The sequence below is a fragment of the Anser brachyrhynchus genome, assembly GCF_964034855.1.
Source record: "Anser brachyrhynchus genome assembly, chromosome: 24".
Lineage (NCBI taxonomy): Eukaryota > Metazoa > Chordata > Aves > Anseriformes > Anatidae > Anser > Anser brachyrhynchus.
Window position 1 is genome coordinate 1448128 of NC_137717.1, and position 14798 is coordinate 1462925.

The 14798-nt window shown below is 50.4% G+C and overlaps 1 protein-coding gene and 1 long non-coding RNA gene across 20 annotated transcripts in view; one reads left to right on the top strand and one right to left on the bottom strand.

The window, feature by feature from the left end:
- The first annotated feature begins 145 nt into the window (after positions 1-145).
- On the top strand, positions 146-4358 carry LOC308182472. Its single transcript, XR_013941819.1, has 2 exons — positions 146-2028; positions 3383-4358. It is a non-coding gene; the product is annotated as an uncharacterized lncRNA (long non-coding RNA).
- NFYC (nuclear transcription factor Y subunit gamma) overlaps positions 4162-14798 on the bottom strand; it is a 33746-nt gene continuing 23109 nt past the window's right edge. For 6 of the 19 annotated variants that reach the window (XM_080567173.1, XM_080567182.1, XM_080567186.1 and 3 more), the window contains 5 exons: positions 11188-11361; positions 10068-10226; positions 6397-6504; positions 5595-5654; positions 4162-5050 (listed from right to left, as the gene is read on the bottom strand). In XM_080567173.1, the coding sequence (XP_080423299.1) occupies positions 4931-5050; positions 5595-5654; positions 6397-6504; positions 10068-10226; positions 11188-11361 (621 nt within the window). In that variant the 3' untranslated portion in view covers positions 4162-4930. The remainder of the gene's footprint in view (positions 5051-5594; positions 5655-6396; positions 6505-10067; positions 10227-11187; positions 11362-14798) is intronic. The other 13 variants (XM_080567191.1, XM_080567174.1, XM_080567189.1 and 10 more) reach the window with 7 other exon arrangements.

Genomic DNA, 14798 nt, shown 5'->3' on the forward strand with positions numbered 1-14798 from the left:
GGGACCCTGTCCCGAGGGGTGGGGGGGCTCCTGCCGTCCCCTGAGCCCGGTGGGGAGTGCCCGCTACGGGGGGGGGGGGGGGGTGGGGGCTGTGGAGCAGCTCGGAGGGAGCGTTCCGAACCGCCAGGGATGGAGCAGCCCGGGGGGAGCATCCCAAATCGCAGGGTACGGAGCATTCCGCGGGGAGCATCCCAAAGCAGTGGGTGCAGAGCATCCCAAAGCATCAGGGATGGAGCATCCCAAGAGCGAGCATCCCAAACCATGGGGCATGGAGCATCCGGGGGGGACGTCCCAAAGCAGTGGGTGCAGAGCACCCCAAACCACTAGGGACGGAGCATCCCAGGGGGAGCATCCCGAAGCACCAGGGATGGAACACCCCAAGAGTGAGCGTCCCAAACCACAGGGCATGGAGCATCCCAGAGCAAGCACCCCAAACCACCAGGGACGGAGCATCCCAGCAGCGAGCACCAAAGGATCCCCAGTTCCTCCCCTGTGCTCGAGGTCCCGCACACCCACAGGGGTTTCCTCTGCCACCTTATTCCCCCGAGCTCCCCGCTAACAGATCGGGAAACTGAGGCACGCTGCAGCCGGTTCCCCCCACCCCACTGGGGTGCCCCAGGGCCCGAGCTCCAGGAGAGGAGCGCAAGTTACAGCTCCGGGGCGGTGAATTATTTAACGTGGTGGTTGGAGATCCTGGCACGGGCACGGGCCCTCGTGAGCACTGCGGTATTTGGTAGGTCTGGGGAAGCGCACACAATAAATAGACAATTTTATTTTAGGGGGCACAGGAGAAATCGTGCTGGCCAAACCCACCCTGAGAGCCAGCCCGCAAATCCCATCGCCCCCCCCCGAGGATGCCCCACAAACACCACCGCACCAAGACAGCAACGAGAGCCGTGCCCGTGTAGGCTGTAACCGTGTGAATCCAACCCAAATTCTGCCCTGTGCCCTCCTGCAGCCCCCTTCTGAGCTCCCCGAGGGGACGCAGCCGCTCAGTGCGACCCCGGCTGCGTGCGGGGGGTCCCGGTGCAGCATCCCCCGAGCACGGGGTCCCGGTGCAGCATCCTCCCCCCCCAGCAGAGCACCCTGACCTTCAGCAGCTCCGTCGGGTTCCGGCGCTCCCCTCGTCCCCGCGGTTTAGGTTTCACCTGGCGATTGATCGGAGCCTGCGGGCGGCGGAGGGGCAGAGTTAAGGTGACCTGAAAGGACTCCCAGCGAGGGGCGCGGGCGCTGGGGAGGGGGCCGGGTGGGTGGGAAGTGTTCTGTTTATTCCTGCTGCTTTGGGCTTTGGAGCGGGACTTTGCAGGCTGAGGTCCCAGGCGTGCTGGGGAAGCGCCGGGAGAGCTCCGCTCGCAAGAGAACTCGGGATTTTTTTCAACAAAGACGTCACTTCTCTAGCTTGGACTCGGCAAGCTGCTGATGAACCAGCAGAGGAGTGCTACCACCACCCAACCGCTGCCCCTTCTGAAACCTTCCCCTCCTGGCCTCCGACAGCTCGGCTTCTGCAAATTGGTCCCAGACCATCCCCGGGGGGGGGAGAAGGGAACCTCAGAGGCTGCAGGTGCAGCGGTAGCCGTGATGCTGCTCACTCTCAGCCCAGCAGAGCACCTGGGGGCACTTTAGGGAAGGGACCGATCCTGCACCGGGGTCGCGCTTTCCACCTGTGCAGACCCTGGGAAAATCCACTGATGCTGTGGAGCTGCGAGGGCCGGGAGGTTTTGGGGGGAAGCCAGGGAGCCTCAGTAGGGTACCGGCCCAGCCAGCAGAACCGGCGGAGGTTTCGGGAAGCCGGCCCAGGCTCTGCCGGCTTTTTGCCCCCTGCCTGGCCACGGGCATCCCGCAGAGCCCCTCACGTCCTCGGGTCCGGCCCCTGGTGAAACTTTAAAGAGGATTTCCGAGGCCGGGTGCTGGTGAGCGAGGAGGCCTGCGTGCTTGGAGCCTGCTGCCCTCTTGGGATTGCAGCTGAAATTCCTGGCACGGACGGGAGGCCGGGATTTGAGGCCAGGATTTGCATCTACAGGATTTCCAGTAAGTTTTGCAGCCCTGGTATGCAGCTGCAGAGCTGCTGGCTGGGGAGGGGGACAGGCGGGACGGGGGCTCCACGGGAAACCGTGATGGGACAGAAGCGAAGCCCAGGCTGGTGCCCTCCATAGGGGGTGCTGGGGGGTCCCGGGACAGAGCTGGGGGTGCACAGAGGGCAGGAGGCAGCCAAAGCCTCCGCACGGGGGAGCCTGAGCTGGGGCTCGGTGGCCGGGACGGGCAGAGCTGGGGGCGAGCGACCGCAGGGTGCCTGGGGCTGGCTGCGTCCCGGGAGCTGGGGACAGCTGGGAGCAGGGGGCAGGGAGGGCTGCGGAGCACCTGCGACTGCCGAAGGCTTGGCCTCGGCCCAGGGCAATTAGCTGCTGGCTTGGTGCTCGCATGCGCTCGAGCAAACCAGAGGCTGGGACGCCCTGGCCATGCTTCAGAGGGCTCCCTGGTGCAGGATGGGACCCGCTGGGCTGGGGGCTGCGGGGCTGCATGGCCACGGAGCCGGGGCGACCCCAGCCCCTGCCCCACGTCTGTTTGCCTGCCCTGACCCCGCGCTGTGAGCAGCACCGGGAGCTGTGTGAACGAGGACTTCAGGAGAGTTTTGGGACCCTCGGCTCACCGGTGCTGCCCCAGGGCACCCCCAGGGCAGCTCACAGCCGCAGCGGCAGCACCGGGGCCCTGCAGAAGCAGCGGGTCCCAGAGCGGTGGCGGCACAGCGGGGCCAGCGCTGCCCCGGGGCCCGACCTGCTCAGGAGACGCCGTTCGCTGCTCGCTGAGGGTGAAGCCGAGCGGCAGGCGATGTGACATCCCTGCTCCCAGCTCCGTTACGAGCCAGACGTTGACATCTCCAGCCTCGGTACCAGCCGCCCGGTGCAGTTCTCGCACCCCTGGCTGAGCTCAGATGTCAGGCAGCTCGGGGCGATGCTGAGCGTGCTGAGAGCAGCCTGCCTTCAATTACAGGTGGGGGCTTTCGCTGCAAAGCGCTCTCCTTTCAGGAGCAGCGCAGCTCACACACACTTTCTGTCCTTCGAGCAATTTATCTATTTATTTATTTATCTATCTATTTATATATTTATTTATTCCCACTTTAAACTCCTTCAAGCAAACACAAGGCAGAGCACAGCTTTGGGTAAAGAGCTTTCCTCGGGCAGAGCCCAGCGTGTGCGGCTGCCAGCCTCCGTCCCCGTGAGCCTCCATCCCCACGAGCCTCCCACCCCACGAGCCTCCAGCCCCGTGCAGCAGCCACCCGTGGGTGCCCTCTCGTGGCCGCAGCCCACACGCGGAGCTTTCACCCAGCGTATTTTATTTTTTCCCCCCGGCTTCACGCTGGCTGCCCACCGACGCTCTGCGCCAGGCGTGACGGTGCCCACCCCGCAGGGAGCTGAGGGCTGCAGGGCGCTGCTGGCTCCCAGCCCTTTTAGGACTCACATGGATGACCTGACCTCACCTGGCCCAGGAGGCGCAGGAATCGCAGCGAGCTCCCTCACCACACAGGAACAACCCGGCCCTGTTTATGGACTTTACTCCACTCCTGGTGCTGCTCCTCGCTGCAAAACCATGGCGAACTCGGCTCTTCTGCCAGGAAAAAGCAGCAGCTGCTGGTGCTGGCACTGTCCCTCGCGCTGTCACACAGCTCTGCCAAGGCGCTGCACAAAGCCACAGAGCCCCTCCTGGACAACGTGCCAAGTATGTCAAATTGCCTGATGTTGGACACAAAGATTACGAGTTACAAAACCCCAGCCGTGTTTTAGCCAAGCCCTAAGCTTGGCCCTAACGCCGCCAGGCTCCTCGCAGTGTGCTCAGTTAAACCTGGCTTCTGGAGCTCGTTCAAACCCATCCTAAACCCCTCGCTGCTTCAGAAGCTGCAGGGAGCGCTGGCAGGCACAGGGGAAGGGCTGCTCTGCTGAGGCAGTCGCTGTACAACGTCCCCATGGAGACCTCCTTGGCTGGTGGGCACCAGGAGAGCTCCCACCCCACAGCTCATGTTCCCAGAGACCCCCCCAAGCCCCTTCTGCAGCCACCCTTAAGCCCTGTTGAAGGTTCCACCACTTTGGGGTGATTTTTCAGGGACTCGGGATGCTCTTCGCTTGGCAGGTTGATGCTGGGCACCGGTTCCCAAAGAAAGTGCAGACGTTATCTTACAAAGGAAATTTATTTTGTTTTATGAAGCTTATATTACATGCATCGACTGAAGCTAGTACAACAGTTAACAGCAGGGCTGGGGTTTGTCCAGGCTTCCATTAGTGTTTCTGGAATAAACCAGGCCAAATTAAAGAATCGTTTGCCCTTAGAAAATACAGTCATAATACAAGGAATGTTTTTGTTTTCACTTTAATTACTCTTCCCCTACTCCCTGCCCCCTAGCTGCATATAGTCAATGCTCCGGCTTACCAAAAAAGGAGGCAGGAGAGGAAAATCTAACACACATACACACTCCCCCCCCACGCCCCTAATGGACCACTGAGATGGTAGGACTGAATCTAGCTCTATTTGGAGAAAAATACAAACAGAATACCAGGAATAAAGCTCTTACAACAAACCAGATGCAGTACCCTTTAATAATTTCACTAGATAAAAACGTTTTACACATCGCTCAATGAGATGCTACAAATTCCTTTCGATTAGTTCTCTTCAGTTTCCAGGGGGTTGAACAAGCAGCTGAATACACTGAAATATTGACTTCTAAAAATAAAAATACAAATATTGCATTCTTGTCAGTGTCTGCTGGATATTCTCTCATACCCACCAGAGGAAGGCGTATAGTGCACCAGAGACCGCAGCCTACTATAGGCTGAATATTGAGCATGGATACAGAGAAGCAGATGGATTCATCAGACCAGGTTGGTACGGCGAACGTCGGGCTGGTAACGTGTTTGTTTCCACACAGAGACACGACGTCCGCTCAGTCCCCCGTCACTTGCGTGGCCTGGCCATCTGAGGTTTGGTTGGTGGACTGAATGAACATGGGCTGGGTGATGTCCTGGCCTGCAGGCATGGTCACTTGCTGGATCTGATAAAGCTGCTGGTGGGGACAGAAGAGGGGGAAGAAAGGACTGTCAGTTCTCATCTCACACAGCGTTCGTCTCCTCCAAGCACAACGATATGCATTAACCCTGCGAATTTAGTGGTGGTGGTAACAGCAGCTCCCAGGTCCAAGTAATATCTGTCCCAGAAAACAGACCACGAAGAGCCGCTGGTACGATTTAAGCAATGAATGTCTGAAGTAATTCTGTGAATTTCTTATGCCCAGACTGAGCTGGCGCTGCTTATGCAATAGTCAATAGCTAAACGTTAAGACCTTTATTCTTGAATTGGTTAGGATTAAAATGGATCCTACGCAGAGTGCAAGGGGCTGGGTTAATTTGGAGCAGATGCAGCCAAACACAAAGAATCCACCTGAATTAAGAGCGGCACAACATTCACTTATCCTGTGTCTGCTTCAGGTTTGGTAGCAGTAGCAGGGTTTTATTTGGAGGAGTCGATTTGCCAGAACACACAGATTTTAAAACTGTCTTTCAACCTTTGACTTCAAAGGGATGTAGCATCAACAATCTCCAAATTCTTACCTGTCCATCTGTGAACTGGCTGAACTGCTGCTGTCCTTGCTGGACTTCTGTCTGCGTTATCTGCAAGGATAACAGAAGGATGATCACTGAGGGCATTTTGGAGAGGGTCAGGACCCCACAAAATATTCTGCCGCGGCCTTTCAAGAGCATTTAGACTCTTCCAAACTTCGTCACCCCACCGCGTGGTAAGATACATCTTATGCCGCTGGACTGCAGTCATGCTGGTGCTAACTGCAAGTCAAGAACAAGGGACATGGGATTCAGCTGTTCCAAACCAAACACAAGCATGTCCTCTCTGATTTTCACAAGGAGAATGCGGCCTCCAGGATCACAGAAAAGCAGCAGCTCTCCTATCCCCTGAAGGCAGAGAAGAATCCCTTAGTGACCAGCCTCACCAAGACCACGAGGTAACCTGCTGGCAGCAACGCTGGCCCTGATGTTTCACCTCTGTAACAGCTCTCCTGAGAGCGTGCGCTGCTGCTCCTCCCTCACCCAGCCAGAAGGAGCAGAAGTAAAGAGAAGGCTGATGAAGTTTTACCTGCAATCATCTCAGAAGCAGCACGAGCTTTGTACAGTGAGAGACACACGCACGCACACACACACACGCATGCAGCTTTCACGTACAGGTAAAGGAAACTTCCCCTATGCTCCTTGCTTCATTATTCTGATGAAGGTAACAGGAAGAAAAGAAACGCAGGAACCCTAGCCCAAGAGTTGGTAAATTCAACTGGACTTTGCAGTTTCAGGAGCTAGGGAACAACACTTTAACAGTTAATGTCAGCCCTGCCATTAGAGTGCGTACCTGCTGTGCATTGGTTGCAAGCGTCTGGATCTGCCCCTGGACTACCTGGGTGCCTGACACAGGTTGGGCTAAGCGGATATACTGCAGCTGGCCAGCATTCAACTGAACCTGGAGACAAGCGGAGGGGGCAGGGAAAGAAAATTAAACAGGTAACTGTGTAACCTGAAACACACAAACTTGCCTTCTTGTTTCCACAACAGAAGCCAGAGTAATAGATGCCACTGGGAAGCTTCCGTTGGTTACCGGTTGAGATGAGCAACTACCACTACCTGCCAAAGCAAGAACGATGTCCACAGAACTCCTCCAGGTTCTTGAAGTAAACCCCAAAGAAGCACAACATCACTTCTTTCTCCAGAATGGAAGTGGTCAGTTAGTAGCTAAAGCATATTAATTGCTAAATTTCTGAAAGCATCAAGGACACTCATTTGTCTTTTAGTACGAGAACCGAGTTACGACTGCGATGTATCGTTTCACATAAAGAAAACTCTTACGAGCTAGCCGCACATAACGACACTCCTATTACATTCTGCCAAAAAATATAAAAAGAAAATACGGGAAATTTTCAAATAAATGAAGACAGTGGAGATGACAAAACCCAGGGATATTGCAAGATAGTATTTGGAACCTTTAAATACGGCTCTTCCCCACCTGGCAGAGGCCAATACTTTGCGTCAGTGCTTTGTGCTTTACATTCACATGTAGATTTATTTCCTACAACCCAGATCTTGCAAGGGCAGATGCCTGGGGGAGTGGGACGTGAAGAAAGTGTCATCGTAGTAACCTCACCTCTCATTTTGCATTTTCTGCGATACAAACAGCTAATACTGCTAATACCCATCTGAGAAGCAATAAAAAGTTCACCACATGATTGATATTACTCTTGAATTTTTCATTTTGTCTTATTTATAGATTCATAGCCTTAAGGTTAATTATACACAAAAATATTTTAAGTTTTCTTCTTTTTAAAAACAGTAAAAGACAGACATACAAAACACTTGAACACGGCTCACTTGACAAAGGTTGGAAGTGCCTAGAACATGGTCTTGGCATTTACACAAACACCGCTGACTTCACCAGCTGTGTCTAAAAGCTCCAATATTATTTCAAGAGCAAATAAACTCCACATGAGCATAAACATTTCAATAAAGAATCTGTTTCTGCACTGAGATCTGCCTGCAGAGCATGTTTTCCACACTGGGGGTTTCCTGCTTAGATTTTAACTATACTACTAACGGAATGGATCAAAGTGATTTAGAAAAACTGCTCTTCCAGAAATGTCAGTAAGCTCCAAAGAGCTGGCCCGGCGATGCTTAGGCTAAGATGCAGATGAAATTTAACACAAAATTAACATGGGAAAACAAACGATTACCATTAATTGATGCATACACTTCCTTCCTTCCAACTTTACTAGTTTTTAAAAAGAATAAAGCCACCTTCCCACAGGCAACCCACGGTCCTAGAGCAAACACAGGGAAGAAGCAGAGTATCAGGAGCGTGTAGAAACCCAGCAGAGAACTTAGGTAAGATTCTCTCAACACTCTTGCAATCATCAGAGATGCTCCCGGTTTTACGAGAGTGTTTCAAACTTTTGTATTTGCATTGAGGATTCTTAGCTGAACCCTAACAGCTACCAGGGTGAAAAAAAAGAACCATCAGAAGACAACGGTAACTATATTGAGAAAGAAAGGAAACTTAAGGGAAAAATAAAAGCACAGCAGAAAGAGCGAAATGGATGGCAGCACTGAATAGACCGAGCACTGCCGTTCTGTGAAACCTTACAAAATGCTTTCCAGGTTGAGGCACTAACAAGCTCTCGTGGTGAGTGCACGGCTCCCGCGTCCCATTGTACTTCATTTGTTGGAAACAAAAAGGGGGAAAGGTGTTTCATCTGCCACAAACTGTGATTCTTCAACACGTTGTGATTAAAAGGAGATCTGTTTAACTACAGGCAAAACAGCATCTCTGCTAAATACTGAGCAGAGAATTGTGAGTATTTCATTAAAACACCACTCCAAAGTTATGCTGTTTTATAGTCTTGCGCTTGTTAGAGACTCAAGTGCTCCTGAAGACAAAGCTTCCATGCTCAGGCACTTGACAGTTCCAATCTCACGTCTGCAAATTTAAGCAGCATCCGAGGACCAGACATAACTACCTGCTCTTAAATGCTACCAGGCAAGAGGATGGTAGAAGAATGTGCCTGGCCAAAACCAGGCACTAATTAAAAAGTCTCCAGACACATATTTTCATAAAGCACACGATCACTTAAAACTGGATGCACCTATGCGTAGAACAGCACTTTGTGCACAACACTACCGTCCCCTCACAGCTGCTTTATAAAGATTTCTTTCCCTTAGTAGATCTCCAAATCCTTTTCTTGCAGGGAGTTGCAGCATTCACCAGAGACGACTGGAAAACAAGTTTGAACTGTTCTTCTGTTGCCAAACCAAGGGAGGATGCTGCAACACTGGTACTGTTGTAACAGATTCACTTAGGCAGGGGTGCAGATCCCCCTCCAAAAGGCTTTTAAGAACAAGTATCTCAGAGAGACTTCCATAAAGAAAGAAAGAAAAAATAAGAATGTAAGAGAAAGGCAGTGGAGAACGCAGAGGAGAAAAAAGGTTGCTTGTAGTAAAACACTGCATTTGGCAAGCAGTGCGCTTCCTTTCTGACCAACACCTTAAGCCAAGCAGTCGGAATTAGCTGAAGATTTAAGAGATGAGAAGTGGGAAGTGAATTGGAAAAATCTGGCAGCACCTCCCACCTGAACTTTTCTCAAGATGCTGTGTCAAAGCACAAAGAGACAGAGGGAAGCTTAGCAAATCTTGACAAGCCAGACCTGTGTAAAAGATCGGTTTTGCCCCAGCCATGGGTAAAAGCCTCATAATAAGAGAAATCAAAGTGAAGTGAGTGTCTCGGTCACTTGTTCTGACCTTTGTATGCTGGTTAAGTACACAGAACTGGATGGATTTTTTTTTCTTTAAGAGGTGCGAAATTTTCCAGACGGGAACCAAGAGACCCAGCTTTGTGGTCATTAGAAGCTACAAAGAGGGGGAAAAAAATGCCATTTTTTGACCCATGTGTTTACCTAGGACATGTGCCAAAATTTACTTCTGATGTTGGGTACTCAAAATCCCATTCTTAAGCCCTCAGCAGATCTATGCTAATGTGAAAGCGAGAAGATATTTCCTGGTTCTGCAAAGCCATTCCTCCAAAGTATTTCGTAAAATATTTTTTATAACATAAAAGCTTATAAATAACTCACAGATGGCACCTTTCCCACTCAGTCTGCCAGGTCACGACTTCAGATTTGCAGAGGCAGAACCAAGAAAAGGCAACAGAAGTTAATTACGCTTTATTGAAACCATGCTGTAGTGGAGAACTAAGGTTTACCCAGGAAGTATTTTTATTTATTGCTTCCTAATTGTAAGTATTCCACTCAGGGGGAAGTGGTGGTGGTGGGCACTGAGTCTGCACTAGATGGGTTGGATTTATTTCCCCCTTCATGTCACACCTGGTTAGTTTTCCTCTCCTAGTGCAGGAAACACACCACTCAATCCAAACTTCCTCTTACAGTTAAAAAAACCAAAAGCATCCATGTACAGTCTCATGCCAGAACACCAGCAGACGGTTTGTTTACAACATTACACGTTTCCAGTGGTAAGAAGCCTTACCGGGATCTGCTGGATCTCTCCTGTGTTGGTGATGATCTGCTGCATGACTTGCATGGTCTGCCCGGTCCCGCTCTGCGCCTGCTGGGTCTGTCCTTGCGGCTGGGCCTGCACGATCTGCACCTGCTGGCCTTCTCCCACCTGCATCGTCACAGGGGTGGTCTGCGTTCAGAACAGCGGGTAAGGGCCAAGCAAGGACCGAACACAGGCGAGCCAGCCACACGATGCCGAAAGCCACAGGCAGACTGCTTCCGAGACCCACCGTTATTTCCTGATGCTTAAACCGCCTTGAAGAGAAACCGGGACCTACGTGATCCTCGTTATTAAGGTCTCTGAACACCTGGCCTGCTCCTGCACGCTTATCTTTACGGCACTGCTGTGAAGCAGGAACCTGATTTTCTGATTTTACAGGTAACTGTGCCAAAGAGAGGCACAGAGACGTGCCAAATCTATTCAAGAAAATGCATGCCAGTAAGGGCTCAAACTGAGACTTCAGAGCTCTGAAGAGAGCAGTGGCCTGGTAACTGGAACGTGCTTCCTACAAAAGCAAAAGGTGCCATACCAGCCTCACCAACACACCACGACTATTTGCCAGATAAAGGAAAATGATCTTTTAGGAAAAGCAGAGCAGGCCCCGTTTCTCTATCAATATCAACATTGTGCCTCTTAAAGCATCTGTTCATTGTTTTATTCAAATAAATTTATTTCCTAACGTCAGTATGCTATTAATAAAGGTGAGGAGTGGAGAAAAAAACACACACGTGTTAAGTCACATGATTGACAGTGTACAAACACAGCCTCGAACTTATTCCAGCTTCACTTGCATGGGGAAAAGAGAATTCATCCTATGGCTGCCACTGCTCTTGAGTAACAATGCACTGCACTTCCTATAAAACAACACAACCTTACGTTACAGCAAAAGGATATTTCTACTCTGTTTAGTAGATCAGTGCAATTCAGTGTTTCAGCCACCTCATTGTGTTGCAAAGGAAAACACATTTCTGTTTTGTTATTGACTGTTCTGGGCAGTGAGAACCGGAGAGTGCAAAGCACGACACGCAGAGTCGAAGGTTTCAGTGGCTCCACCGGGCTGCAAAGCCCCTGACCTCCGCTCAGCACTCACCTGCCCTTGCTGCGGCTGGGCGATGATGATCTGCCCGGGCTGGATGGTGGTCGTGGACGTCGTGGTCTGCTGCCCTTGCTGCTGCCCCTGAACCTGCACTGCAGCAGGCTGCTGGGCGAGCGTGAAATAATACTGTACGGGCTCGGCTGGGGTCACAGCCTGACGCACCTCCTCCTGCAGCACAGGGAAAAAGTAGGTGAACGGGGAGGGAACTGATCCACAAACTGCCCACCCCATCCGCCATCCAAACACCCCCCCCATAAGCAGACCCCACGGGAAACCATGATCAATACCTCAGCCCTAACAGTTTAACTCAAGTAACCCTGAGATGACAAATCCAAACCGGCTCTCCTGATTTATTCAGCCATATGGAAATCAAAACCATCTCCAATATCTTACGTATAATAATGTAGTCACCAATTTCATTATGAGAAGCGAATGTATAAAATTACCATAGCTGAAAACCACGCAGCTCCTCATCAGCAAATTCCATCATCGCCTGTTATCTCAGCACAGAATGAATTGCAAATGCACCAGGAAGACTTACAGAGCCTCATCTGTCAGCGAAACCCTCTTCTCAGCCCACACGTCCAACACAAATCTTAATCTAGCGCTGATGTTAAGCCCCTCAGAATAGAAGGCTTGCACTTGATGTATACTGTAGTGCCTTTATTTATTTATTTATTTAAATCCAGCTTTTCCAGAACTGTAACAACTTCATCTTGCACCACGGCTTGGCAGCCTGATTCTGCTGGTAGCAGGAATCTCTCAAGAGCGTGAAGAAAAAGCCTCTGCTCTAGCTCACTGTCTGATGTTTTGCTTTATCTAAGGATGTCTTTGGAAGAGAAAAGCCCCTTGTGATTAACAGTATCTTAGGCAAGGAATTTTAGGCAAGATTTTGAGAGATTATGTTAAGTGGCAAGCAGTTAACGCTGAAGACTCCAAACTCTCAGGCTCCCCGGAGGAGCAGTCAGACCCTGCACCTTGCGGAGGATGCGGCTCACCAGATGTTCACTCCATGGCAGAAGGCGTAAACAATCCTCTCCCAGCCACCTCGAGTTCACAGCTGAGAGTGTAGGATGTTTACACGTGCTACAACATGGCAGGTTCCAGGCTGCACGAGTCTCTTCCACTCCCCTGCGTTAGAAGCAGCTCACTTGTGGCTTACCTTCAGCATACCCAACTGGACGGAAAAAGAAGAATTTGTGTTAAAACAGAATTGGTGTATGCTGTCTAGATGGGCACCAGGCTTGAGTAAGAGAGCCTTTTCCCCTAGATGCTAGTCTCTCAGAGGGACAGCAGCTAAACAAAGGACTTAGCAATGGGAGATTTCTCAACAGCCTACCAGAAGGTTACGCCCCAAAGGTTAAGCTGTTCACAGTTGGCTGTAATCAAGGAGCGACTTCAGAGCGGGGCGCTCTGAGCAAACATCGGCACTGCCCCACAGCACTGCAATCAGACACATACAGGACTTCCTACACACAGCGGTTCACTGATTAATTCCTCCTCGCTTCATCAAATCCTCTAGGGAAGGGATTAATAACAAATTTAAAATATATATTCAACAGGACACGTCTCCAGCTAATCATAAACCTGCACGCCCAGGAGAGCCGTCGCTCTTTCTGTGAAGCCCAGGCCTTAGACACTATTTCTAGAGCACTCCAATCCTCAGTTCCTAACCAAAACCTCGATTAAGGCCCTAGGTATCTATTCCAGGTTAAAGCTGCCTTTGCTAGACACCAAAATGACTTTAAAGCCCAATCTGCTTGCAGTAGGTTATATCGCATCGCTTGCCATCCTTTATTTTCAAGCCATAGCTCTAGTTACCGGAGCAACATAACAGTCACGGCTTCATTCCCAGCTCTTCCACGTAACCAACGCTAACTTGTCAAACAGTCTTTTCCGTGGTAGAGATAAAATACAGATTGCACCCCCAGCCAAGAAGCGCAGGCTGTCAGCCTACAGGCAGCTACTTTTCAACACTGTTGAATCAGAGGAATATTTTCCACTGTAAAGTCCTAACCTGTGCTGTTATCAAGCAGCTATTTCTCCAAACTTCTCTTGCCGCTAGAAGTATTTCTAGTGATTCAGCGGCGTTCAGAAAGAGTGAATATTTCTGTGGGAGAGAGATCTCCAAGGCCTATTTCAATCCAAACCTGACAGGGTCCCACTGCTGATGCTGTGCAATCCTACAGACACACTTGTGGTGTGACGCATCAAGACAAGTGAACCTAGCAACTTATATGCATCTAACACATGTTACTAAAATACTTCACGCATTAATTTGGTTCTAAATCATGAGGGGTTTCTTCTTGCTGTAAATCAAAAGGCTCCAGCAAGGGAAAACATGGGCAATGTTCTCCCTCCCCAACACCAAGTACTCAAAAAAAATAGATATATATAGCACTACAACGTAGAATAACTGAATGAGGCACTAAAAGAACTGAATTTGCAATGGCAGAACACACCTGCCTTACCTCAGACTACAACATGAACCAAACTGAAAGGGGGGTTCCCTTTCCCCCCAGTTAAGCACAACACTGAGAGCAGCTGCACCAGCTGCTGTTTAGTCTTTTTATTTAACACTGAACTAATGAACTTTGTGTAAGTCATCTCTGCTGTACTACTGCAGGGATACAGCAGGGAGCTCTTGAAGAGCAGGAGCTGTGCCGTGCTCCCACAGGGGATGTTCACCGTGTGTATGGACTACAGAGCTCCCAGCACACCAGTAGCGAAGTCTTGGGATACTGCTAATTGTAACCACAGCTGATTGCAGCAGTGGCATAGACACTCCTGCATATATTGTGACACAGAAAGGCATTTTCTTCACTTACTAGAAAGTCACAATGCTTCCGGAAATCACCAAAAAGGATGAAGCGCAGATTTCCTCCCTTTGGCGGTCACGGCAGTAGAACCATGAGGACTTCAAGACAAAAAGTCAAACAGCAACCTCCAGAATCCAGATCTACAACGAGGCTGTCTCTGTGCTCACAGTAGGTATCTTCTTACACGCTATCCTGATTTATATTGGAATCTCTTCTTTGACATCTCTTGTATTCCAAGTAAAACACTTGCCAGCTAGTTGTTTTTACACTATTCCAGCCTCCCCAGTAGCACTCATAAGAAAAGATATTTTAAGGATCATTTTGCACATTTCAAAGACTAAGGCACTGCAAACCTCCAAAAGTATCAGAAAACCAGCTGAAGAAAGCACATAAATCGTTATAAGCCACTGCAATCTACTGTTCAGAGAAGAAATTGCTGCAGTCAAGCCCTGGGCAAGGATTCCAGGAGCTGCTGAGCAAGGTGCAGCCCTGCCCAAACTCTTCCCTAGAGGAGCTGCACCGGCAGCAGGAGCCCAGCCATTTTCTCAAGCAATGGATAAAAAAGACCAACAGTCACTGGGCTGGTGAACTTTTAGCAGCAAAAAGAACAAGATTTTAAGCGAAGGAGATGAATCAGTCTACCAGAGAACTGGATCTGTTTCTTTGTGCATTTGAAGTGGCAAGAGAGCTTCACCCCCACCTCGCTGCAATTTCGTCACCGTCTCAAACACGAGGGAAACAAGCGCTTTGTGAAGCGCGAGCCTGTTAACTTTCAAAGGACATCTT